At 48.5% G+C, this 27139-nt stretch overlaps 1 protein-coding gene across 1 annotated transcript in view; it reads right to left on the minus strand.

The window, feature by feature from the left end:
• Window positions 1-5928: 5928 nt before the first annotated feature.
• Window positions 5929-27139, minus strand: part of LOC107118579 — a gene marked incomplete at its 3' end in the record, with an annotated part of 54645 nt that continues 33434 nt past the window's right edge. Inside the window, exons 7-12 of the mRNA XM_015420941.1 lie at window positions 26886-27130; window positions 12677-12782; window positions 8620-8739; window positions 8376-8417; window positions 7915-8003; window positions 5929-6966 (exon numbers count right to left, since the gene is read on the minus strand). Coding sequence (XP_015276427.1) covers window positions 5929-6966; window positions 7915-8003; window positions 8376-8417; window positions 8620-8739; window positions 12677-12782; window positions 26886-27130 — 1640 coding nt within the window. The remainder of the gene's footprint in view (window positions 6967-7914; window positions 8004-8375; window positions 8418-8619; window positions 8740-12676; window positions 12783-26885; window positions 27131-27139) is intronic.

A 27139-nucleotide genomic window follows, 5' to 3' on the forward strand; every position in this document is an offset into this window, starting at 1 on the left:
CCCCCCCCCCCCCAGCTCCAGGGGGGAGCGGATCTTCGGTCTCCCCAGACTGCGAACGATGACTTACTCCAGAGGAGACAATCCCAGGATCCGGCTGCCGGGCTCTTCTCTGCCGCGGCCGCTCAGAAGAAGCCAACCGTTCCGGTCCCCTCCTCCGAAAATGCACCTCGGTCCCTCGCTCGGCCTCTCTAGCCAACAGCTCGGCTCCTTTAACCCTTTCAGAGCTGCAGAGTCAGGAAAAGAAGAGGCTCCTCCTCCCGCCTTCTCCGTCGAGAAAAGCAGCGCCCGGACCCCCCACCCCCCCCGCTGGGCTGGACTTCGGCCCCGCTGCCCTCAGAGGCGCCTCGGAATGCAGCTCAGTGGGATTCCTCGGGAGTAACTCCGCACCGGGTTGCGCTCCCCGGGAGGGGGGGGGACACTTCCGCGGGGCCGGACTTCCAGCCGCCCCTTAGGAGGAGTCCAGGGCTTTGATGGCAGACAGATTTTCGCCAGTGATGCAAACAGGGAAGGAAGCAGGCCAAAGTCGTCTTGTTCCTGATTGAATAAAGTACGCTTTGCTGAAATCACTCTCCCTCTGCGTACTTTTCACCCTCCCTCCCTCCATCTGCAGGATTCCCCCTAGAGTTCCCTCGGCATCGCCCCTCCCTTAGCCGGGACTGGGAATTGCTCCCTTTCCATGTTGGGGAAAGTGGGGTCGGGCCCTCGATGGGGGGAGGACGGCCTGTGACTCGTGCAGGGGGGTGGGGGCGCTGAGAGTTTGGGGGAATGGAGGGTGCCTTGCCTTGGCTTTCTCCTGTCTTTGCCCCTCACCCCTTTTAATGGGGTTGGTATTCACGCTCATGGGTTTAGGAGAGGGAGGGTAAATCCTAGGGCAGGAGAAGTGTTGGAGTGGAGAATTTCATCTAACACCACCTAGAAGGAACAACTCCTCCTTTTTTTAATATTCCAAATTGTGGCTGTTACTGAATATAAAGGCTAGTAGGGAAATGTCCCTACACACAAATATCCTGGGAAGTATATTTGAATTTCCAGAAGCAATTGATGGGGTACTTAAAAACCCGGCCACATGTATTGCAATGCACTCTACATGAGTATGCCCTGGAAGACATCTTGGAAACTCCAGCTCTTACAGATCATATCGCACTTGCCCAGAGCCACTTTCTAGAGTTCCGTTGTATTTATTCCCACCACAAGCCTTGCTCCTAGTATAACAATATTTATATGCAACTCATACAGGTCAATGAAGCTTTTTCCATCTCGTCAGGGGGAAATTCACTATTTATTCCTTAGGGAAATATTGCATCTAGTGGCTAAAAGAGATTATTTCTTTAACATGTGTTTGGAACCACTTGGTAAAATGGATGCCTGGGATCAAACAGAGGTAACAAACTCCTGATGCTCTCATCAAAGATTTTTTAAATCTTCCACCTGTCAGAAATACAAGAGCTCTGGATGAAGGGAGGTCCGAAGCTAGTGTGGGGTGTGTGTTGTGGGACAGCAGACACGTGGCTATTATGTGTAAGGAGAGGCCCTGCCTGGATCCACACCACGGTGACATCCAGACTAGACTACTGCAATGCCCTGTGTGGTAGGAGACCCCCCACAGTGGGAGTCCCCCCCCCAAGTCCAACCCAAGCAATGGCAAAATACCCAGACTCAAGTGGTCACCAAAGGCCCCGGTCACACGGGAAGTTTTGCCCCGCAAGAGGGACGGATCGGAGGCACAGCAAACGGGTGTGATCACACCGCAACATCTGGGAAGTGGTGCGCACCCGTCCCCGATCCGTCCCTTCAGTCCAAAAACGTGCATTAAAAAAAAAAAACTAGAAAAGAGTACGACCAACCTGAAACGCCGCAGCAAGCGTGGCCATGGGATCGCCGGCGCGCCTGTCTTCAGCAGCATTCGAGGCTCCCAGCTGAACTGCGCATGTGCACACATGCGCAGCCGGCTGCCTCACTCTCCCTTCCATGCCCCCCGCATCTGATAGTGCCGGGGAGCAACTGCGCGGCGGCTCAGGGGATGTGTCTGATCCTGCTGCCGCGCGTCTCTTTTGGTGTGGCTCTAAAAAGCCGCACTTTGGCCACACCAATTTCCCCTGTGTGACCGGGGCCAAAGAAACAGCTTTTTTTCCACTGCAGTGAAAAGGTCTCTAGCAATCAGGCCAGAAGACCCCCAGAATAGCATTACAAAAGCTTAAATACCTATTAGATTGATACAATCATGTAATAAAGTTTAAACCAACCCATTAATTAATATTGACACCCTTATTCTGACATATTTAACTCAACGCCCCTCAGCTGTTTTCCCCACGTCTATTACATTTTAGTTGTCTAAGCATTTCCTTAGCCAGCAATATAGCTCTCTAGCAAGCAAACATTCTTGAGGAAAGAATTGTTACAACCTCTGCTAGCCTGACTCATCTCTAAGGCAGCAAATTCAAGGCACAGAGACAGTGTGAATCACACAGAACAGTCTTTGTTTTTGTTCACTGTATGAGCTCCCTTGTGTGAAGCTTCTGCCTTTCCGGATGGGAGGGGTTTCAGGCCAAGGGCTGCGAGTTTCCCGACAGGAGGAAGGCCCAGATTTTGTCCCTCACACCTGTATGTTGGTCTCACCTCAAAAGGAACACGAAGACTGCCATTGGTGCAGAACACCACAGCTCAGCTATTAACAGGAGTTAAATTGTGTAATGTCCACCCTTAGTGAGTCGACTTTTGCCCCAGTATCTGCTGCATGGGCTATGTGTGCTTTTCTTGAGCCGGAAGCATGGAACACTGCACCAAGATATTTGAAGGTCTGCACCAGTTCAATCAAATGGCCATCGATGGTCCAGGTTCTAGACTTCTATTTCTTACCAAAGGCCATTATGTTTGCTTTTAGATAGTTTATTGAGAGAAAGTCTTCTTTGCAAGGCTGTACTAGAGCCTTTAGGGCTCTTCTTAGCCGAGCTGGGGCCCTTAACAGAATATCTGCATCATCTGCATATAATAGATCTGACGATGCTGTACTATAGGAGAATGAAAGGCCTGGTCATTTAAACATCTGACCAAGCCATTTATATAAAAGTTGAAGAGAGCCGGTGCTAAAATGCAGCCCTGTTTCAAGTCTTTTAGAGTGGGGATGGGGTTTGAAAGATGTCCCAGCTTGCTGCAGCTGACCTTTAGAGAGGTGTTTTCATGTAGGGCACGGATCAGGAAAAGCAGCCTGCGATTGATTTTAGTGGTCTCCAACTTACCCCACAGCTTAGTTCTGGAGATAGAGTCAAATGCCGCCTTAAGATCAATGTAGGCAATATATAAAGATACTATTGTTCAAGAGTATTTCTCTATGAGTTGCTGGAGGATCATACAGCGATCTGTAGTACATCACCACCTCTGTATATAACAGAATTTGGTTTCTAAGTTCAGAAGTCTAATAAGCCTTTGCTGTTTTGCTGGCAGCCTAGGCGTAAAAACTAAACCCTTGCCCTGTAGATGTAGAAGAAGACAAAGATGACGAAGAAGAAAAAGAGATTGGATTTATACCTCACCCTTCACTCAGTCTCTCAGAGCGGCTTATAAACTCCTTTCCCTTTCCCTCCCCACAACAGACACCCTGTGAGGTAGGCGGGGCTGAGAGAGCTCTTTCCAGAACTGTTTTTGAGAGAACAGCTCTGACAGAACTATGGCTTGCCCACGGTCATCCAGCAGCTGCAAGTGGACTGGGGAATCAAACCTGGTTATCCCAGATTAGAGTCCACACATTTAACCACTACACCAAACTGGCTCTCTTTGTACCTTTGCCTGAATGCACATTCCATAGTCTTACAAGTGCTAGGTTCCAAAGTCTAAACATATCTTTATAGGTGTTTTTGACATTGCAATTAATAAAATCTATCTGGGCAACAGTTCCTGTTAGTGAAGGTTCGTGTTATCTTTTTTTTTTTAAAAAAAATATATATAACATTTTTATTTTTCCAAAACAAACAAACATATAATTGGGATACAGTAGTGCATATTGATCTTTTCTCTATTAGAGTACCTCATACAGTCATTAAATCTATCTCATTTTTCCACCATAAATTGGTTATGTAGAGTTTGCAAATATATGAATATACAATTTCTTATTCTCTAATATAAAATTTCCCTAAATATGCTATTAAATTTTTGAATTATACTGTAAAGTGTATGACTCTTTATTCTGAATACAAGTATGTTAGGATCTTACTCCCTCAAAAATATCTGGGACTCCCTCAATATATAAATGATGTAGTCCTAAAATGGAGCACGTTCCCTCATACTTTCCCCAGAATTTCTGTAGGTATCAACTTTTTCTTGATTTTCTGGTTGCTCCTCTTAAGTTTTAAAGTCTTGATTCTGTGTCTTTTTCCTTTATAAGTGTAAAAATTGTCTTCTGCAAACAGTCATCTATGTTCCCTCTTTGTAGTATCTTGTAATTCCATTAAAAAAAAATTGTTAGCTGTTGTAGATTTTCCGGGTTGTCTGGCCGTGGCTGGCTCATGGCTGCCATGAGTGCTTTTCTTCGTTTCTTGCTAGAGACAATCCACAAGCTTCCACTCGCCTGTCGCCACAGGCGGCGGGCCTGGGTCTCTTGCACTGCACCCCACTCCAAGGAGTGCAGCGGAGCTTGGGAGCCCACAAGTCTCCTCTAAAACGAGAAGCCGGCAGTGCCAGGGAGCAAGTCCCAGCTCTGTCTGTCTCACAGCATTGCACCCCGGAACTCCAGATTCATCTTATCAACCAAGAGTCGGGTAGTATTTTGCAAGGTTGGTATATCTTAAGTGACTCTTCCCTTGATTCCTGTTGGCTGAAAACTATCTAAAATTTGAAAAGGAGGCTTTGGGCTTTGTTTGATGCTGTTTAGCCAACACCCCACCTAGGCTTAAGTGAGGTCTTGGTACACAGTCCAGGAATTCCTTGTTCTTTCTGAAGTGTACACTATATCGAGCACTGGAAATCTTCTATATGCTATTAGGTATTGATACTGAATATATGCTATTTTTACTTCTGTATGGTTTAGAGTTGATAAATACTTTCGGTTTAAGGCAACTGTTCTTGCTGTGTTTCTCTCTCTCTGGAGGCCTGAGTTCCTGTCATGATCTGGGCTGTGCCACCAGAGACCTACTAGGCCCAAGGAGCCTGTCTAGCAGTAGGTGAGGCTGGGCCTACAACTCCCAGAAGCCCCTGGGAGGTTTTAGAGCCAAAATGGACAAATAGGAAAAGAGGAGAGCTGGAAATAAATGTTCTGAAGCAGCAGGAAAAGCTGTTCTTTCTTCCAGAGGGCAGAGCCAGAAAGAAGGCTGCTGCAGGGGAAAACACTCATCCTGAGGGAGGGGTGAGTAGTGTAAGGCCACTTGAAATAGTGAGCTAAGGAAAGTAAATTTAGACGTGTTTGGGCATTTGATTTCTTTTCTTCCATTTACTGTTATTATTCTGCACCTTGTTGTTTGACCTCCTATAAAATAAACCTTTTCCTTGTTTTACTCTGCTTGGTCCTTACGCCTGTTATTCAGCTTAAAGGGAGGTCTGAAAGTCTTGGGAGGGTGCTCTGGGCCTTCTCAAAGGAACTTAAATTCAGAGTGGTGGCAGCGTCAGGTGACACCCCACCTGAGCAGTCACAGTTCCTTAGCCAGATTCCACTCACTCATGGCAAAGAACCCTAAGGGGCATGGGGATCCCTGGAAGCAGCATGGACCACCCCAAATTTCTCTCCCCTGAGTTCCTTAGGCAGATTCCACTCACCCATGCGAAAAAACCCTAAAGGGGATGGGGATCCCTGGTAGCAGCCTGGACCCCCAAAATCTCCTTACAGGTTCTTAGATGTTCTTCAAGACTGCTACCGAATCTCTTCCTACACCCTGAACATTCAAAAGGTTTCTCCCCTGTGTGGGTTCTTAGATGGGTTTGAAGATGGCCACTGTGACTGAATCTCTTCCCACATTCTGAGCATTCAAAAGCCTTCTCCCGTGTGTGGGTTCTTAGATGTCTTTGAAGATGACCACTGCGACTGAATCTCTTCCCACACTCTGAGCATTGAAAAGGCTTCTCCCCTGTGTGGATTCTTAGATGGCTTTGAAGACTGCCCCTTTGACTGAATCTCTTCCCACATCCTGAACATTCAAAAGGCTTCTCTCCTGTGTGGGTTCTTAGATGTCTTTGAAGAGTGCTACTGTCACGGAATCTCTTCCCACACTCTGAGCATTCAAAAGGCTTCTCCCCTGTGTGGGTTCTTAGATGTATTTGAATAGTGCCACTGCGACTGAATCTCTTCCCACACTCTGAGCATTCAAAAGGCTTCTCCCCTGTGTGGGTTCTTAGATGTATTTGAATAGTGCCACTGCGACTGAATCTCTTCCCACACTCTGAGCATTCAAAAGGCTTCTCCCCTGTGTGGGTTCTTAGATGGGTTTGAAGATGGCCACTGTGACTGAATCGCTTTCCACATTCTGAGCATTCAAAAGGCTTCTCCCCTATGTGGGTTCTCTGATGTTCTTGAAGAGCACTACTATGACTGAATCTCTTCCCACACTCTGACCATTCAAAAGACTTCTCCCCTGTGTGAGTTCTTAGATGTTTTTGAAGACTGCTACTTTCACTGAATCTCTTCCCACACTTTGAGCATTCAAAAGGCTTCTCCCCTGTGTGGATTCTTAGATGGGTTTGAAGAGTGCTACTGTGACTGAACCTCTTCCCACATTCTGAGCATTCAAAAGGCTTCTCCCCTGTGTGGGTTCTTAGATGTCCGTGAAGAGCCCCACTCTGACTGAACCTCTTCCCACATTCTGAGCATTCAAAAGGCTTCTCCCCTGTGTGGGTTCTTAGATGTTTTTGAAGAGTGCTACTGTCACTAAATCTCTTTCCACATTCTGAGCATTCAAAAGGCTTCTCCCCTGTGTGGGTTCTTAGATGTATTTGAAGATGGCCACTGCGCCTGAATTTCTTCCCACACTCTGAGCATTCAAAAGGCTTCTCCCCTGTGTGGGTTCTTAGATGGGTTTGAAGAGTGCTACTGTGACTGAATCTCTTCCCACATTCTGAGCATTCAAAAGGCTTCTCCCCTGTGTGGGTTCTTAGATGGGTTTGAAGAGTGCCACTGCAACTGAATCTCTTCCTGCACTCTGAGCATTCAAAAGTCTTCTCCCCTGTGTGGGTTCTTAGATGGGTTTGAAGATGGCCACTGCAACTGAATCTCTTCCCACATTCTGAACATTCAAAACGCTTCTCCCCTATGTGGGATTTTTGATGTTCTTGAAGAGTGCCACTGCAACTGAATCTCTTCCCACACTCTGAGCATTCAAAAACCTTCTCCCCTGTGTGGGTTCTTAGATGGGTTTGAAGATGGCCACTGTGACTGAATTTCTTCCCACAATCTGAACATTTAAAAGGCTTCTCCCCTCTGTGGATTTTTTGGTGCACAAGGAGCTGTGATCTGTATTTGAAGTAGTTTCCACACCAAAAGCATTTACATGCATTCGTTATACTGTCCTTTGAAAAATGTATTTTACGTTTGCCACCAACAGAGAACATCATTCCACTCTCTGAGCAAATAAATTCCTTCCCTCCTGAATGAATCCTTTGGTGTCGAACATGGTCTGATTTATTTGAGAATCTCTTGTCACAATCTGAGCAGCTATAAGGTTTCTCTCCTTGAAGTCTCTCTCTTTGAAGTCTAAGGAGCTCTGCTCTGGGAATAATGGTCTTTCCACACTCCAGCCAGTGATGGGTCTTCTTTCCATTGTGCATTTGTAAATGGACATTATACTGGGATTGATCTGAGAAATTCATTCCACACGCCAAGTACTTGTCTTTTTCCTCCACCATATGAATTACTTCTTGGAAATCCCCCCCTTGGCAAGGAATAGGTTTACCCCTCTTCTGGACAGTGTGGCTTCTTTTCTGCCTCTTAGGTCCAACTTGGTAACTGAAGTTTCCTATCAAGTCTTCATTCTTGACTTCATCTGGTGATAGAGGATGCAGTTCCTCATCCCCCTCAACTTCCCCTGCTGGAATAAAGAAAGAGATCCTGTTAGAACCCAGGCAAGGAGGTCTGATCTGCACCTGAATTTCCATTCGCATTCCCAATGTTACAGTGGCTTCTTCCCGCTGTATGCTGAAGTGTAGAATAACATACATTTAAAAAGTACTGGGCATGGAAGAGGGGTCACTGGGGGTGGGAGGGAGGTATTTGTGAATTTATTGCAATGTACAGGGGGTTGGACTAGATGGCCCTGGAGGTACCTTCGAACACTATGATTCTATGATTCTGTGACACATTAAGCCTCCTCCATGAAAGATGCTTCATTTGGACTCTGACCATTTATATGGCTCCCCAGCTGTGTGACTTTTTGGATGTGAATTAAGGGCTGTTTTCTGACCAAAGCTCTTTCCACACTGCAAGCAATTATATGGTTTCTCTCCTAAGGGAATTTGTGTCTGCAAAATAACGTTCATTCTCTGACTGAAAGTCTTTGCAAAGGCCACACTTTCAGTTTCCCTGGAGTGGATTCTCTGGTTAGGATGGAGGCCTTTGTTTCTTCCCTTTTTGATTGACTCTTCACCTTGGACTGGGGTTTCATGGAAACCCCCTCCTCAGTAAGGAATGGACATCCCTCCTCTTACCTGCTTGGCTTCCCTCCTGCCCCTGTGGTCCATCTCCAAAGTGTCCTTCAGCATCTTCATTCTTGACTTTTTCCAAAGAGAACCCCTGGAATTCCCCAGCTGTCTCCTCTACATCTGCTCCTGGAATAAAGAGTGTCAATCAGCGCCCAGGCAAGAAGCCAATGCACCAGCCAGGCACTGCTCAGGAATGGGTGTGCATTTCTCTTATCCGATCATCTTTCCTCCCAAACTGAGACACTGGTCACACCTTATCCCTGCCAGGCCCTCCCGTAGAGCTGTTTTTATATTCCATCTATCCCTCCCCTCCCCAAACTCCCCATATATATTTTAAGGGGAAAGTGGCAAAAAATGTGGGGGCCCCCCTCTCCTTTGACTTACCGTGCTTTTTGACTTTTGATTCTCTGCACTTGATGGTCAAGTTTCCTTCAAGTTGTCACTAGAGCCAGGAGGAGCTGATTATCAGCATCCCCAAAATACATGTTTTCGGGGGGGGGGGGCAGGAGCTTACCAAGTGAACCCTATAGTTCAAAGGGGACCCCCCTGGTCTTTGGAAAAGATGCTGCTTGCTGGGGGGGGCAGGTCATGACAGATGAGAAAGCCAACCTTCCAGTGTAGGGTCACCTTTCTCAAGGTCAGCCATTTTTTTCTATATCTGAGCCATTCTCTGCACCTTAGCTGGGACTCTCTATTGTCTAAAGCACCGCCGTGTCTTAATCATCCAAGCAGTTCTGCCAGAAGACTGATTATTGCGCCTCAATGTCATTAACATGTTACAGTAGACTAAGGCCCTCTGGAAGACCGACCCAGAAGAACACGCAGTGTCAAAAAGTCCAGATAAGACCCCAGAAGAGTCTGTCCTGTTCCATCCTCCCCAAACACCTGAGAGACGCAGTGACCACACAGCAAGCGTGCAGATATGCACATGTTCAGCATGACCAGGATGATAGAATCGAAACATGGGGAAGTTAGTCTGGCAGACCCTTAGAGCAACAGAGGGTTCTCACTGTTGTCAACCCTCTTCCCTGGGGACAGGGGGAGATGGTGCTGGCCGGCCTTGGAGAAACTCCGGCATCGGGGCACGCTGAGTGGACAGGTATTCCTGGCTTTTCTATGTGTTTGTGCTTTTCTTTGGCAGATGGCTTCCTGCCTCAAGGGGCTGGAAGGGACTTAGCCTTTGGATAGGAGTTGGTTGCTTGCCTCTTGGGGAGATGGAAGGTGGCTACAGTGCTTTCTCTATCTTGTTGCGGCTCAAACAAACTGTGCTTCAACTGAGTACCTGACTCTGTCTTTAGTGAGCTGACAGTTTCAGAGGGAATCTCTTCAATAGCACACGATCCCACTCTCTTGGGGTGAGGACTGATTCCCGTCACCACAACAGAGACTGCTGTGTGATTTGGCATTAGCCACTTGCACTTGGGTGGCAGTGTTAACTGGTGGGACTACTCACTGCAGGCCACCCCTGCAAGGTAGAACAGCTCTAACGAAAGCACTCCCATCTCCACCTAATAGTAAGGCCTGAAGGCATCCAGGAGACCGCTGTAGGAATGGCTTGGGTGATGCCCACTACACTTGCCATGCTGAACCATCGTTTTCACTGCCACCCCAACAAGGCCCCCAGGGAGAGGGGGAGGTAGCCAGGCAGTCCTCACAACCGCATGTTGCTGTTCAATATTTTGATTCATGCATCATCCCAATGGCAGCAATTCGCACCTTTGGCACCTATGAAAGGTCCTTACCCAGAGAGGCCACACTCCCGTAGTTCTCCAGCATGACGTCCCTGTAGAGAGCTCTCTGGCCAGGAGCCAGCAAGGCCCACTCGGCCTCGGTGAAATACACGGCCACCTCCTCAAAGGAAAAGGGAGCCTGAAAGGAAAGGCAGATTCCCTCGTCAGAGATCAGTCCCGGCAGAGACTACACTCTCAACGGTGAGTGCAGGATGTAGAGTTTGGCATGCGTAAAAAGAGTGGGGTTCAGAGCTTGTCTCTGCTCGGTCAGCAGGACCAAAGGAGGGACGTCTTTTGAGCTAAGGATCGCTAGTAAACACTAGTCTGATTAGCGCAAGGCTTGACGAGACACATATGAGGAGAGGCAGTCCCGTAGACATGTGGGTCCCTGGCCGCTCAAGGCCTTAAAGGTTAATACGAGGACCTTGAAATGGACTCGGAATACTATTGGTAGCCAGTGCAGTTCACAGAAAAGGGGTGAGTGTGACACCCCTTTTCCACTCACCCCGAGTGCCTACCAGCCCCTCAAACCTCTCTCTCCCAGGTTCAGGGTTATCAGCAAGTCAGGACATCACAAGTGAGTTAACATCAAGTACCTATTGTGTTTGCTTCTTTGAATTCTGTATCACCCATCCCTGCTCCCAGGGTTGTGAAACCTTGGCTGAGGTCACACACACTAAATAATCCACTTTCATAAGAACATAAGAGACGCCAATGTTGGATCAGGCCAAAGGCCCATCCAGTCCAACACTCTGTGTCACACAGTGGCCAGAAATACCAGTGCCATCAGGAGGTCCACCAGTGGGGCCAGGACATTAGAAGCCCTCCCACTACTGACCCCCCCAAGCACCAAGATGACAGAGTATTACTTGCCCCAGAGTCCCTATCTATACCTTGTGGCTAATAGCCACTGATGGACCTCTGCTCCATATGCTTATCTAATTCCCTTTTGAAGCCGTCCATGCTTGTAGCCGCCACCACTTCCTGTGGCAGTGAATTCCAAGTGTTAATCACTCTTTGGGTGAAGAAGTACTTCCTTTTATCCGTTCAATCCACTTTCCAACTGCATTTTTACTGTGTGAACTGGCAAAATCCAGTTCAAAGGTGCATTTAAAGTGGACTGAAAGTAGATTATTTAGTGTGTGTGACCACAGCCCTTGTCTTCTTTAGTCAAGAAGATTTGTAATGACTTTTCATAAGGTGTCGGAGAGGTGGAAGAGAAGCACCAGGTACCCATGAGCCTTGGCATAAATGCTGCCAACCCTTCTGTGAGACTTGAAATGTGCCCTGTGCACCCTGGAGCTCCAAAGGCTGCAGCATCGCTGCTGGAAGAGACCAAAAGCCCAGGCCTGCCATTCTCCCGCCTGTTTGTGCCTCTGCATTGGACTGGCAGGAGAAAAAGAGAGGACGGGAAATCCTGTTGCATGACACATCACCATCACATCCAGCCAAAAACCCAGATTTTTTTTAGTGCATCAGACAAGGCTCTGGAAACTCTGGGGTCCCACCAATGGGCTTCCAGGACGCCTGCTGATGCTCTGACTTCACATCCAGGTATTCGGTGAGATGAGACATCCACGTGACATCACAACCAACCCAAGCTCCACCCTCCAACCTCATGGGGGTAGCAGACCATGGCCTGGCAACCCTAGGTCCAGTATCCTCTCTCTCACTGTGGCCTGCCAGATGCCCCTGGAAAGCCTTTAAGCAGGAGGAGGGAACCCACACTATTGCCCCCTAGCAATGCTGTTTCAGACTTCTGCTGACCCAGAATATGGCCAGGGATGGGTGGGTTGTAAACTGCTGTGAAGTCACAGCAGACTTATGGTGAACCCACAAGTTATTCAAGGCAAGAGACCTTCAGAGATGGTTTGCCATTGCCTGCCTCTGCATAGTAACCCTGGACTTCTTTGGTGGTCTCCCACGTGAGAACCAACCAGGGCTGACCCTGCTGAGCGTCTGAGATCCGAGGAGACTGGGCTAGCCTCGGCCATCCACGTCTGGGGAATGTGGACGTTCCATTTATTCCCCATAATAGCTGCACCCAGATTTCTCTTCCTTTCCTTTTCTGAGCCACCTTGGGACCCTCTAATGGAAGGAAGGGGAGAGAGGCACATTTTAATTAATGTAAATAAGAATGGAATTGCCCTCCATGGATCTGTCTACTCCCCTATAAAGTAAAGTGGCCATCACGACTTTCTATGGCACTCTGTGTCCCAGAACTCCATTCTATGTAGTCTGCAAAAGTATTCCCATTTTCTCCTGTTTTGAACCTTCTGCCCAACAAACCTGATGAGGTCTCCCAATCCCATCTAGGCAGGAGGCACCCTTACCACTTGACAGGGCATCCTCCTGGGCCCGCACCCTCTGACTTTCCTCTGACGGAGCACCTTCTTCCTCAGAGAGCTTTGCTTCCATCTTCACAGATCGTCCCCACATCTGAAACAACAGCAAGGGAGGCAGGTAAGAGAAGGAATGGAAATATCTAGTGGAATATCTAGAGGTAGAAATGTCTAAGAAAATATGGGAAGAATACACTGAGGAATTATACTAAGGAGATGAAAGGATGACAGATTCCTTTCCAGAAGAATCTTTGGAAGAAGAACCAACGGTTTTAGAAAGTAAAGGAAAACTGCACTGAGAGCAATTGGGGGAAACAGATCACCAGGGGTAGATGGGATATCAAAAGAAGTATTCCAAGGCACAGAAAAGGATTCCTTCAAAGTCTTAACAAGAATATGCTAACAAAGATGGAAAACAAAACAGGGCCTGCAGTGTGGAAACACTCACTCTACATTGCTATTCCGACAAAAGGAGACATCAAAGACTGCAGCAACTACTGGACCTTCACATTAATTTCTAATTTCTCAAAATCTTATATGGCTTAGGGTGAGCCGGCTGAAACTGAATCTGATGAAGACGGATGTCCTTTGCCTGAGTCGGGGCAGTCCGGGGGTAGGGATCCTGCTCCTGACCTTCGATGCTGGACCTCTGGTGTCAGCGCTGGAGGTAAGGAGTCTGGGAGTGCTCCTAAATGCCTCCTTAACAATGGAGGCCCAGGTAGCCTTTTACCATCTCCGGCTGATTAGGCAGTTGGTTCCCTTCCTCGAACGCAACAACTTAGCAACAGCAATCGATGCAATGAGCGCCTCGAGATTGGACTACTGTAATGCTCTCTACATGGGGCTGCCCTTGTCTCAAATCCGGAAGCTGCAGCTGGTGCAAAATGTTGTGGCCAGACTGCTGATGGGACTCCCAATTTGGGAGCACATCCAGCCTGTGCTCAAGGCATTGCACTGGCTGCCGATAGCATACTGAATTCGTTTCAAGGTGCTGGTTCTTACCCTTAAAGCCCTTTATGGTCAGGGACCTACATACCTGAGGGACCACCTTTCCCCACATGTTCCCCAGAGAGCACTGCGTTCAGGGGCCCAGAATCGTCTGGCCTTCCCGAGTCTTAAGGAGGCCATGCTGGTGACAACCAGGGTGCGGGCCTTCTCGGTGGCAGCTCCATCCTGGTGGAATGAGCTCCCAGAGGAGATCAGGGCCCTGCGGGACCTACTATAGTTCCGCAGGGCCTGTAAAATGGAGCTCTTCAGCCAGGCTTTTGGAGCTGCCACCACCTCTAACAACTAGGAAGAGAAGCCCTGTTGCCCTGAAACTTATATTAACAACTGTGCCAGCTGCCAGAGGGACACCTAAAAGACACCTATAGAAGATCTGTGCCGGTGGAAGAGATTCTATGATTGGTATAATATGAATGGAGTTAAAGATTAAGCTGATATGGCAAAAATAATATTTGGGTATGTAGTAATATAATATAATGGAACTAGAGAATATTAACAAATATTAGAGAATAATGAAGCGATGACTTAGGTGTAATAACAAACTGTAACAGGTCTCTTGGCTTATATGTTGTTTGTTGTAGTTGTTTATATCTGTGGTTAGGAGTATAAGAAAATAATAAAAGTGTACCTTCGGGTACTTTAAAAAAGAAGAAGAAGAAGATCTGTGCCGGCCATGGGAAGAGAGAGTTGATGGTAGCCATCACAAACTCTATAATAGCAAAACTAGCACTGATTATGGAATTGTAATGTCTTAAATACTGTTTTAAATGCTTTATTGTATTATTTAAATGTTTCATGTGGATTTTATGTAAGCCGTCCTGAGCCGGCCTTGGGCTGAGAGGGCGGGGTACAAATTTGAATGAATGAATAAATAAATAAATATATTGAAGACTGTTACCATAGATGGAATAAGAAATACCAGGTGTTGAAGCCGGATTCAAGAAATGGACAAAGTACTTGAAATCATATCATAAATTTAGGTTGTTTATTGGAGCATACGGGAGAGTTTTAGAAGAAAACCATCTTGTGTTTCATAGATTACAGCAAAGCTTTGGAATGCGTGGATCATGGGAAGCTATGGTTGGTTTTAAAAGAAATGAGTCTGCCACAACAACTCTTTTCTTTGATATGCATCCTCTACTCTGAACAATAGGCCAGAGTTAGGACAGAAGATGGAAAAACAGAATGGTTTCCAAACTGGCAAACGTTTCAGATCACAATGTATTTTCTCTCCCTTTCTCTTCAACCTATATGCAGAACATATCATAAGGAAAGCTGGATTCAATTTAGATGAAGGAGGAGTGAAAACTGGCTGAAGGAACAGTACCTGTTTGAGATATGCAGTTGACACCACGTTACTGGCAGAAAATAGTGAAGTCTTGAAAGAACTACCAATGTAGGTTAAAGCAGGAAGTGCCAAAGCAGGGTTACAGCTGAACATCATGAAGACAAAAGTAATAAACAGTATGGAATTTTAGAAATGTAGATTTAATGATGAAGAACTTGAAATTGCTCAAGACTTTCTGTTCCTTGGCTCCATCGTCAACCAAACAGGAGACGGGAAGCAAGAACTCAGGAGACTGAGGCTGGGAAGGGCAGCCAAGAAGGAGCTAGAAAAGATTCTCCAGTGTAAGGATGTGTCGCTGGTGACCAAGATTGAGTTAATTCATGCCACAGTAGTTCCCATTACTATATGTGGGGGGTGGGGAAGGAGGAGTAGGGGGGAAAGAATTGTATTTATATCCTGCCCTTTCCTCAGAGAGCAGCTTACAATCTCCTTCCATTCCTCTCCCCACAACAGACACCCCGTGAGGTAGATGGGGCTGAGAGAGCTCTGAGAAAACTGCTCTTGAGAGAACAGCCACTGATCCAAGGTCACCTAGCTGGCTGCATGTCAAGGCATGGGGAATCAAACACAGTGCTCCAGACTGGAGTCCGCCACTCTTAATCACTACACCAAACTGGCTCCTAGTTGTGGTACTGAGCCAGTTTGGTGTAGTGGTTAAGTGTGCGGACTCTAATCTGGGACAACCAGGTTTGATTCCCCACTCCTCCACTTGCCCCTGCTGATGTGACCTTGGGTCAGTCACGAGCTCTGGCACAGCTGTTCCTGAAAGAGCAGTTTGTGTCAGTTCTCTCAGCCCCACCTACCTCACAGGGTGTCTGTTGTGGGGAGGGGAAGGGAAAGGAGTTTGTAAGCCGCTCAGAGACTCCAAGTGAAGGGCGGGGTATAAATCCAATCTCTTCTTCTTCTTCTACTGGAGGAGTGTTATTATGGATACCGTGAACCACCAAAAAGACAAATCAGTGGGTTCTAGATCAAATCAAACCTGGGAGGGCTTCTAATGTCCTGGCCCCACTGCTGGACCTCCTGATGGCACTGGTATTTCTGGCCACTGTGTGACACAGAGTGTTGGACTGGATGGGCCTTTGGCCTGATCCAACATAGGCGTCTCTTATGTTCTTATGTTCTATGTTATGTAAACCTCAACTCTCCCTAGAAGGTAAAATGACTAAAATTAGACTATTGCACTTTGGTGACATTAAGAGAAGACAAGAGTCACTGGCAAAGACAATAATGCTAGAAATAGCTGAAGGCAGAAGGAAAAGAAGAAAACCAAACATGGGAGGGATTGACTCAATCAAGGAAGCCACGGCCCCCAGTTTGTACCATCTGAGGAAGGCTCTTCATTATATGACATTATGGAGGACATTAATTCATAGGGTCACTACAAGTCGGAAGGAAATTGATGGCAGTTAACATGCATAGAAATATCTGACAGGAAGCCTTAGGATAAGGTCACTGCTTGAACTGAGTGAATGAAAACCCCTCACCTGCTCTGCCTGCCTCTTCTCCTCTGCCTGACTCAGGAGGAAACCTTCGGCCAGGGCCACTGCCTGCGAACTGGTCTCTGGCCCGCATTCTCTGACCCAGCACTGCATGTCCTGGGGCAGGACGGCCAGGAACTGCTCCAGGATCACCAGGTCCAGGATCTGCCTCTTGGTGTTCCTCTCTGGCTCCAGCCAGTGGTTGCAAAGTCCATGGAGCCGGCTGCAAACCTCTCGGGGCCCTTCGGCCTCACGGTAACAGAACTGCCGGAAGCATCGGCTGCGTACATCTGTGCTCACAGTGCCCTGAACCATGATCTCTGGCACAGCTCTTTCCCAAAATTCAGCAGCACTCTCTGCTGGGATGGGATGGGGACTTTTTCTTGATCTCTTGCCAGTTCCAGGGCCTTTGGGGTCCTCCTCTTCCATCTCCTTTCTCTTCAGTTGCCTCTGAATGTGGAAAAACACTCTTATTCACTTGCCTATGAAGAGGGATAGGGAAAGATATCAAAAAAGGCAGAAACAAATCAAAAGAGAACTGAGTTATATCGGTCACCTGGTCAAGACAGACCTAAGTGGATCAGGAGTGTCCATGTTGTAGTTTGCGGATCAGGATTAATGTAATTTGGTTATATTAAGTATCAAGTTTTTACATTATGCTTGTTTGGTTCTTCAGGAAAGAAAAACATGTCTATTGAGCTCTTTAAAAATCTACCATGGATGTTATGAGTTTGGCCTCCAATTTCTGGGGACCATTCTGTTTAGTGGATGCAACTCTAGGTAAAGTGGAGCCCAGGACAAAGCGACTGGGAAGGGCTGAACCACTGCAGAGAGCTCCTCCATAGGCCAGACGGGCTGGGCAAGAGTTCTGCCCAAGCAGCCAGACAAGGGGAAGGGGCAGAGGGGCCTCTCCCGGTCAGGGCACACAGGGGCTGCTGGGGGGCGAACAGGAGCAGGAGAAGGAGGCAGGGATGGGGCAGAGGTCCTCAACTGCTTTCTGGCTGCTGTGGTTCAATTTCTAAGAGTGAACAAACTGGGACTGAACTGCCACAGTGACCTGGAGACTACCCTAGATCAATGCCCTGTACATTGCATGAAACCAATTCAGACACTCCAGCTGGTGCAGAACACCCGGGCTCAGCCATTATGCCATTAGCTAGATGGAGCAGGTGAATTACTGCCTATCTGCAGTCCCTCCACTGGTTGGCCTAGACAGGGGCCTTCTCCCTTCTGGTCCCTGGGAATGGTCTGCTTGAGTAGGAGGTCAGGAAGGCCCCCACTCGCCCGCCTTCCCACAGACTAAGCAGAACTGAATTATCCAAGAGGACTTTTCTAAGCAAGCAGAAGGGTAGCACTGGACAAAAGGCTTCACAAGGTTACTTGGGTACATCTTTAGGACATGGGGGTCTGAATGACTTTGTTCAGTTTGTTGTAAAGGTAACCATGTTGGCTTGCAATAGAACAGCTGCATCCCAGTCCGGTAGCACTTTAGAGACCAACAAGATGTTTCGGGTACAAGTTTTCAAGAGTCAGAGCTCCCTGGCAAAGGTTATCTGATGAAGGGAACATTTGACTCTCTAGGGCTCATACCCTGAAGATCTTGTTGGTCTATGAGTTGCTCCTGGATTTGAATCTAGCCTTACCCATGGTGACACAGTGGGGGGGGGGGTGCTGACTCCAGAAGAGGGAAACACTGGCACTGGGGGAAATGGTGTGGAAGAATTTACATGGAATTCACTGCCACAGGAGGTGGTGGCGGAGGCTACAAGCATAGGGATTGGATAAGCATGGCACCGTTCACACGGAGCGTTTGCCCTGCTGAAGGCACGGGAGGCCCGCGGAGTATCCGGGCGCAATCACACGGAAACATCGGGAGGCGTAGCACACTCGTGGCGACCCCATGGCAAGCTGCCGAAGCTGTGCAGTAAAAAACTAGTACATCGCATGTACTAGCAAGCGCTTTGCCACGGGCCGCCTATAGAAGTTTCCCGGTGTGATTGCGCTGTCGCGCGGCTTCCTCCCCCATCGTCCTCTTTGCTGCGGGGAAGCCGTCGTCGCGTCTGATTGCATAATAGCACATCAGAATGCGATGGCGCAAATAGCCACGCCCCCCCCCCGCATTTTTCGGCCCCTGTGGCTGGGGCCCAGATGGAGCAGAGGTCCATCAGTGGCTATTAGCCACAAGGCATAGATAGGAACTCTCAGTCTGGGGCAAGTGATGCTCTGTATTCTTGGGGGGGGGGGTGCAACAGTGGGAGGGCTCCTAGTGTCCTGGCCCCACTGGTGGACCTCCTGATGGCACCTGGAATTTTTGGCCACTGTGTGACACAGAGTGTTGGACTGGATGAGCCTTTGGCCTGATTCAGCATTGTTTTCTCTTATGTTCTTATGTTAAGTAGGAGCCTACTATGCCAAGGTTAACATTTATGCTTTCCTTCAGTTCTCCAACCCAAATTCTATTGCGTAGTTTATTGTATTGAAACGTATTGATTGTACAGAGTCCCACTAAAGAGCGGACTATAATTAATGTAAACAAATAAGTTATCGTATATAACGCCCCCCCCGGGAAAACTGCAGATAGGGGGAGCACTGGTCAAAAGGCGATGGATTTGGGCAGCCCCTCCCGCTTGGGGCTTCTTCCTGGGCCCCCTTCCGACCTCCCTGGCGGAGAGTCTATTCCGATCTCCAGAACGCAGATCCCGCCTTTCAGACCCCGGCCGGGGGCCCCATCGGGGACTAACGAAGGAAAACATCTGCCAGAAGACCACCTTTTAAAACTACTGAACGCCCCCCCCCTCCAAGCCCCACGAGAGCGGACCGTCTGTCTTCCCACACTGCGAATGATGACTTACTCGAGACGAAACCTTCCCAGGGTCCAGCTGCAAAGAGTTTTCTCAGCTGTTGCACCCCCCCCCCGGAAGCCCTCCCTGTTCCCCTTCCCCATTCAGAAGGGAACCCTTCTTCCGCTCGATCGGCCTCTCTGGCCAACAGCTCGGCGGCTTTAACCCTTTCAGAGCTGCGGAGCCAGGAAAAGAAGAGGCGCTTCCTCCCGCCCTCCCCGTCCAGAGCAGCGCCCCGACACACACACGCCTCAGAGGCGCCCCGTAACGCAGCTCAGTGGGATTCCTCGGGAGTAACTCCGCACAGGGCCGCGCTCCCCGGGAAACCCCAGGCTGTTCAGCCCTCTCAGAAAAAGGCGGGGGGGTGGGGGGTTTGACAGGGGGAAGCCCACCGAGGGGAGTTCAGTCCGAGCCATCCAGAGCGGGTCTGATCAGGACCCGGGGTGGGGGATGGGGGGCTCTCGAGTGGGCCCGGCTTCCTCCTCCCAGGAAAGCGGCTTTCGGGGGCCGCCTTGGGAATCCGGGCTCTTGCGACGTCCTTCCCTGATTCCCAAAACGGGACTCTGGCTCAGGTCTCGGGAAACTCTGCCTCGCACCACGCACCTTCTTCCCTCCCTGCAGGCAGTTCTCGGCGGGGCTTCTCCTTTGTGGAGCGGGACTCGTTGCGTGGCGCCGGCACTTTTTTTTTTTTTGGGGGGGGGGGTGTTTCTCCCAAGTCCTGAGAAGGAATTGGAGGAGGGCGACTTTCTCTATGACTCCTGCCCCCTCCCCCTTTGTAAGGGGGGGGGGAGAAGCCCTGGTTTGAGGGTTCCCCTCAGGGCCGGCGCTTTCATAAAGGCGGGGTAAGGTCCAGGGTGCCAGACTGTTTGGCGCTCTAGGCAAGGCTACCGTAACTACTTGCGCCCCCCCCCCCCAACCAATTTTCGATGAATTCTGGGGAATATCAAAAGCACAAAACTTGACATTGCTATTTTTTAAAAAAAATATATTGTAGGAATAAGTAAAATGACAGCCTTTGGTTTTCTTTCTCAAACAGAAAACAGTTTCCGCACACAACTCACCAATCAGTCTGAATAATCCTGTGAATTGTGATGTCAAAAATTAAGGCTCTTGAATGTTTCCATTTCAGGCACATCAAAATCTCATTGTGTGTGCCTTTTCCTTTGCAAATGTTGTCACGATTCCTTCAGGTCAAGTGCTGATGCTTCAGTGTGTTCAACTGATATAACTTGCCAAACCACATAGTCTCTTTTGCAGCAGTAGTTCTCCTACCGTTTTCTCAGTTTTGCGATTAATTCCCGCTTGTGATTCATCCAGGTCAGCATCTCGCATGATGTACTCTGCATATATATTAAATAAGCAAGGTGACAATATACATTCTTGTTGTACTACTTTTGCTATGCTAAACCAATCAGTTGTTCCATATCCTGTTCTAACTGTTGCTTCTTGACCCTTATACAGGTTTCTCAAGAGACATGTGAGGTGGTCTGGAACTCCCATCTCTTTAAGGACCTGCCATAGTTTGTTGTGATCCACACAGTCAAAGGCTTTAATATAGTCAATGAAGCAGAAGTAGATGTTTTTCTGGTATTCTCTTGTTTTCTCCATAATCCAGTGAATGTTGGCAATCTGATCTCTAGTTCCTCTACCTCTTCGAAATTCAGCTTGTACTTCTGGCAGTTCTCTATCCATGTACTGTTGAAGCCTAGCTTGTAGGATCTTGAGCATGACCTTGCTAGCATGTGATATGAGTGCAATTGTGCGATAGTTTGAACATTCCTTGGCATTGCCCTTCTTTGGGATTGGAATGTATACTGACCTTTTCCAATCCTGAGGCCACTGTTGCGTTTTCCAAATTTGCTGGCAAATGGAGTGCAGCACTTTAACAGCATCATCTTCTAAGACTTTGAATAGCTCAGCTGGAATACCATCACCTCCACTAGCTTTGTTGTTACTAATGCTTTCTAAGGCCCATTTAACTTCACATTCCAGGATGTCTGGCTCAAGGTCAGTGATTATACCGTCGTGTTTGTCAAGGACATTGAGGTCTTTCTTGTATAGTTCTTCTGTGTATTCTTGCCATCTTTTCCTAATCTCTTCTGCTTCTGTTAGGTCCCTACCGTTTTTGTCCTTTATCATGGCCAGCTTTGCATGGAACGCTCTCTTGATTTCTCCAATTTTCTTGAAGAGATCTCTAGTCCTTCCCATTCTATTGTTTTCCTCTATTACTTTGCATTGTTCATTCAGGAAGGCCTCCTTATCTCTCCTTGCTGTTCTCTGGAAATCTGAATTCAGTTGGGTAAATCTTTCCTTTTCACCTTTGCCTTTTGCTTTCCTTCTTTCCTCTGCTATTTGTAAAGTCTCTTCAGACAGCCACTTTGCTTTCTTGCATTTCTTTTTCTTTGGGATGGTGGTGATTGCTGCCTCCTGTACAATGTCACGAACCTCCGTCCATAGTTCTTCAGGCACTCTATCTATCAAATCTAGACCTTGAATCTATTCTTCACTCTACTGTATATTCATCAGGGATGCGATCTAGGTCAAACCTGAATGGCCTAGTGGTTTTCCCAATTTTCTTCAGTTTAAGTCTGAATTTTGCAATGAGTAGCTCATGATCTGAGCCACAGTCAGCTCCAGGTCTTGTTTTTACTGACTGGATAGAGCTTCTCCATCTTTGACTGCAAATTATATAGTCAATCTGATTTCGGTGCTGCCCATCTGGTGATGTCCATGTGTAGAGTTGCCTCTTCGGATGTTGGAAAAGGGTGTTCGCTATGACCAGTGTGTTCTCTTTGCAGCTCACAGAACAGTATACTCAAGGTTGCAACAGCACAGACATTTTGATGCAATAATTCAGAGCAAGGGCTGTCAGTTAAATGAACAATATATTGCAAGAGTGCTAATGTTTTTAAGCATGTTTTAAAGTTAAAACTTAACTTTTTAACCGAGAGCCGGCTGATTGGAAGGGTGAGAAAGCCATCTGGGGGGGTGGGCTTCTGAGGAGAGTCAGGCTGTGGCACAGGCTGGGCGCCTTCCACCCTTCCCTCCCCCAGACAAAAAGCCGTGGCTCTCCTCCGTCCCTCCCCTCCATTTGATTTCCCACCCGGCGCCCTCACCTGCTCCCTTCGCCTCCGTGCTGCTGCAGACAACGGCTTGCTCAGCCATGGCCAGGCAGCGCTCGCTAAGGATGATCCGACCCAGCTCGGCATGGCTCGGGAAGGGAGGAGAGAAGGCGACGGTGGCAGCGGATGGGACGCTCCCTGGGAAGCCGCTTCTGCTTCTTCTTTCCCTTCTCTCTGTCTGGGGTGAGGGGGGGCAGTCACGCCATGGTGAAGCAAGGGTGGTTGCCTTCGTGGCCGCCCTCTCTACAACTCCTCCTGCGACAGGCCAGAAGTTTCTGCGCGGATCCTGCGCCCCCCGCCTGCCCTAGTGCCCGAGACGTGCTTCCCGTGCCCAGCCTGATGCGCAGCTGCTGCTGGCAGGATGCAGCTCGGCTGCCTGCCCGTCCGCGAGCCCCAGCACCTCCTTGCCCACTCACCCGGAGGTGGCGGTTCCTAAAAAACTCTTGTATTATTGTTAAGACGCTGAACTGCAGGCTGTGGAAGGTCAGTAGTTCAGCAGTTCAAGACCCGGGTGCCGCAAGACAGGGTGAGCTCCTGTCTCTAGTTCCAGCTCCTGCCAACCTAGCAGTTCGAAAGCAAGAAATTGCAAGTAGATAAATAGGTACCACTTCGGTGGGAAGGTAACAGCGTTCCGTGCGCTTTGGTGTTTAGTCATGCCGGCCACATGACCACGGAAACGTCTTCGGACAGCGCTGGCTCTTCGGCTTTGAAACGGAGATGAGCACCGCAACCCTAGAGTCGGATTCGACTGGCTTTCGAGCAAGGGAACCTTTACCTTTACCTTTACTACCTCTTTATCCTTTAAGATGTCCATATTCATTGTCCATCTTGACTTCCTACTCCTGGCTTTTAGAGTTAATAATATTGGATTATGGTCCGCAAGTGTGCGTGGTAATATTTGTATCTCTTCTACAATTTTGATGAAGTTGGTCGACACCATACCATATCAATCCTAGACCACGTATTGTGACGGGCTGAGAAGAAAGTAAATTCCTTCTTGTCGATATTTTTAGTTCTCCATACATCTATCAATTTCAACTATGGTGCTGGAGAAGACTCTTGAGAGTCCCTTGGACTGCAAGAAGATCAAATCAGTCAATCCTAAAAGAAATCAACCCTGACTGTTCCCTGGATGGCCAGATAATGAAACTGAAGCTCAAATACTTTGGCCACCAAATGAGAAGGGAGCACTCACTGGAGAAGACCCTGATGCTGGGAAAGATGGAAGGTCAAAGAAGACGGGGACGGCAAAGGATGAAACGGTTAGACAGTGTCATCGATGCAACGAACATGAAACTGAGCCAACTTCAGAGGACAGCGGAAGACAGGAGGGTCTGGCGGGAGCTGGTCCATGGGGTCGCAAAGAGTCGGACTCGACTGCGCGACTGAACAACAACAACAACATCTATCAAAGAGAACTCTTCCGCTAAATGAAGGAATGTTTTTGGTAAGGTTTTGCTTACTTTTGGGCTTTTTGTTTTGTGGGATTTCCTATCAATTTTTGGGTCATACACTGAATTAAAATTCCCTACTATACAAATCTCTTCATAAGCTACTTCTAGCAATTTTTCTTGTATGTAAAAAAGGGCATAGTTCAGATTGGGTACATAAATATTTAGTACGAAGATACTTTTTTCCTGTTTTACAATTGAGATTGCTAATCCCCTTCCATCTTCTAATTCAAACTCTAATTTGGGTTGCAAATATTCTTTTACGTAGGTTGCTACTCCTTTCTTCTTTTTGTTTTTGTCTGCATCTGTGAACAACCTTTATAATTTTTTCTGAGTTAAGTCTTTTTCACCTTTTTTATGTGAGTTTCTTGAATACATGTTATGTCTGTATTGAACTTGTGTAATTGAGGAAATATTTTACTTCTTTTTTGTGGCCCATTAAGCCCATTTACATCAACCGATATGACTTTAATCATCTGCAACTTCTCCATCTTCTCTGTCTTTGATATTCTTTTCTATCTTCTTATAATGAAATCTCGTGAGAATGCTTGATGTGGATTTTCCCAGTTTGTTTACATAAGAACATAAGAGATGCCAATGTTGGATCAGGCCAAAGGCCCATCCAGTCCAACACTCTGTGTCACACAGTGGCCAGAAATACCAGTGCCATCAGGAGGTCCACCAGTGGGGCCAGGACATTAGAAGCCCTCCCACTGTTGACCCCCCCCAAGCACCAAGAAGAAAGAGCATTACTTACCCCAGAGCCCTATCTATACCTTGTGGCTAATAGCCACTGATGGACCTCTGCTCCAAATGCTTATCTAATTCCCTTTTGAAGCCATCCATGCTTGTAGCCGCCACCACTTCCTGTGGCAGTGAATTCCATGTGTCAATCACTCTTTGGTTGAAGAAGTACTTCCTTTTATCCATTCTAACCCGACCGCTCAGCAGTTTCATGGAGTGCCCACGAGTTCTTGTATTCCTCTCCTCTTAATGGCACAACATAGAAATTTAGCCACCAAATCAGTGATCTCAGAGTTATGGGAAGATAGTAGAAAAACCGTCTTGCAAACATCAGATTGACCCTCACGAATTTGTAGCAAAGGTTCTAGATATATGGCATGAATATCACAGTAAAATATAGAATGCAGGAGAACATGTTCAGTACTTTCTATCTCCCCCTGGACCACAAGAACAAAGCCTAGAGGAGTATGGAATTTTTTAAAACCTCCCGTACAGTACAGCAGAAGGAAGAGCATTAAAAGTGCTAACATAAATGCCCTCCGATGTTCAGGGGAAGTCAAGCTAGAGAAGTACTCAGCCAAAACACAATTAGTAGACATCCCCCACCACAAAGGGGAACATCTACCAGAGGCAAGACTTCTAAGTTCTTGCATCTCAGAATCTAGAAGTCTTTGCTTGATTAAAGCAAAAATGCACCTTTCGGAAAGGTAAGCAAGGTTGTCCAAACTCAACCCAATTACAGAAACACCCCCCCCCCAATGTAGGACATCCACTCAGATTATTGTGATTCAGTTAGCATGTAAGCAATCAAACTATTGGAATTACTTTTGAAATGTAAATGTAATGTATCCACCATGACCACGTGTGCGACCGTTGGACCATGCGGTCGCACACAGAGCCAAAAGCTTCATCCCTGAAGAACAATAGCGGAGCGGATCCTAGCCCGCACCAACCAGAGGGCCAGGTCCGCGGCCGAGAGTCTACGGCCACTGTAAATAGCCAATAGGGTGACTAGTGGGTGTGTTTTGGTGGTGGGTTTCTGGGCATATATACCGGCCTGCGTGCCGGGGCTTTTCGTCTTGTTCTGATCTAATAAAGTACTCTTTGCTGAATCACTCAACGTTTCCGAGTACTTTTCACTGGCGACGAGGATGGGATTCTACCCTTCCTGAACAGACCCGGAGGAGATCAAGCACGCACCGAGCCCGATCAAGATCGTAGCCGCCGCCGCTCGCTAGATCACCGCTCAACCGCATCGCGCCTCGCTCCGCTCGCCTCGACGACCTCGCCCCACCCAGCAACGCCTCGCCTCGGCAGCCCCGCCAACTCGTCTTGTCTCCTCACCTCGCCGATCTCGCCTCGCCCAGCAACGCCTCGTCTCGCCTAGCCGCGCCCGTTCTGCCTCGCCTCGGCAACCCGCGTCTCGCCTCGGGCCACCTAACATAGCCGTGCAAAGTTGTCGGAGCCAAACGCCGCCACTACCTCCTCCACCACCTCTGCGTTATCAGCCCCCGTAGCCGTCTCCACCAGGACCTCGCACGAGGGCATCGCCCCCTTCGACTTATCGCACCCGGGAAGGTGGACCACGTGGGTGATGATACTCAAGAACTACCTCGCATGCTTGCAGGTCACCGATGCTGGGATGAAGAGGTCCCATCTCATATGCCTGTGTGGGATGGACACTCTTCTTCTCTTACAGAACCTGATATCACCCAAGGAGGTGGAGGGGGAGAGTTTCGATGACCTTATCAAGGCCCTCACGGATCATCTGGCCCCAAAGCCCACCAGGTTCGCGGCACGCATGGACTTTTGCGCTAAGATTCAGGCGCCAGGGGAGAAAGCGGCGGACTTCCTCGCCAGCCTTCGGAAGGCTGCCGTGCAATGTGCTTTTCCAAACTTGAAAGATACATTGCTGACCCAATTCCTGGTGGGCCTTCGAGAGGCCAAACTACGCCGGCGCCTGATCAGAGAGGACGACCTCACGCTGGCCTGGGCCCTAAAGGATGTGGCGGCGTTCGAAAACGCGCATCCAGGCCACAGCGGACATCAGGTCCACCGCACGCAACCCGTGTCGGAGTCGGCCGACTCCGAGGAGGACGAGGTCCTACAAGTCCGGCGCAGACCCTCGCAACCACATCGCTCACGAGGGTCCCCACCAGCGAATACACCGGAGCCAGCCCCAACATGCGCCAGCTGCGGAGAGACGCACGAACGCCGGAACTGCCGCTTCCGCAATGCCGTCTTCCGGGTCTGCAACAAACAGGGCCACATTGCAAAGGTCTGCCGCAGCCACCGACAACAGCGCAGGAAGTCCACCCACCAGATGGAGCCGATCCACACCGTGGACCTGCACTCGCTCGACACCAACGCCATCAACCCCCAGCCCCAGGTAGGTGACCTTCCCCGCGCAGGCCGGAACAAAGTCCACGTTTCGGTCCGGATAGAGGGGTCCCCCTGTAGCAT

This window comes from Gekko japonicus, unplaced genomic scaffold (assembly GCF_001447785.1).
Source record: "Gekko japonicus isolate JY-2015 unplaced genomic scaffold, Gekko_japonicus_V1.1 scaffold2885, whole genome shotgun sequence".
Classification (NCBI taxonomy): domain Eukaryota; kingdom Metazoa; phylum Chordata; class Lepidosauria; order Squamata; family Gekkonidae; genus Gekko; species Gekko japonicus.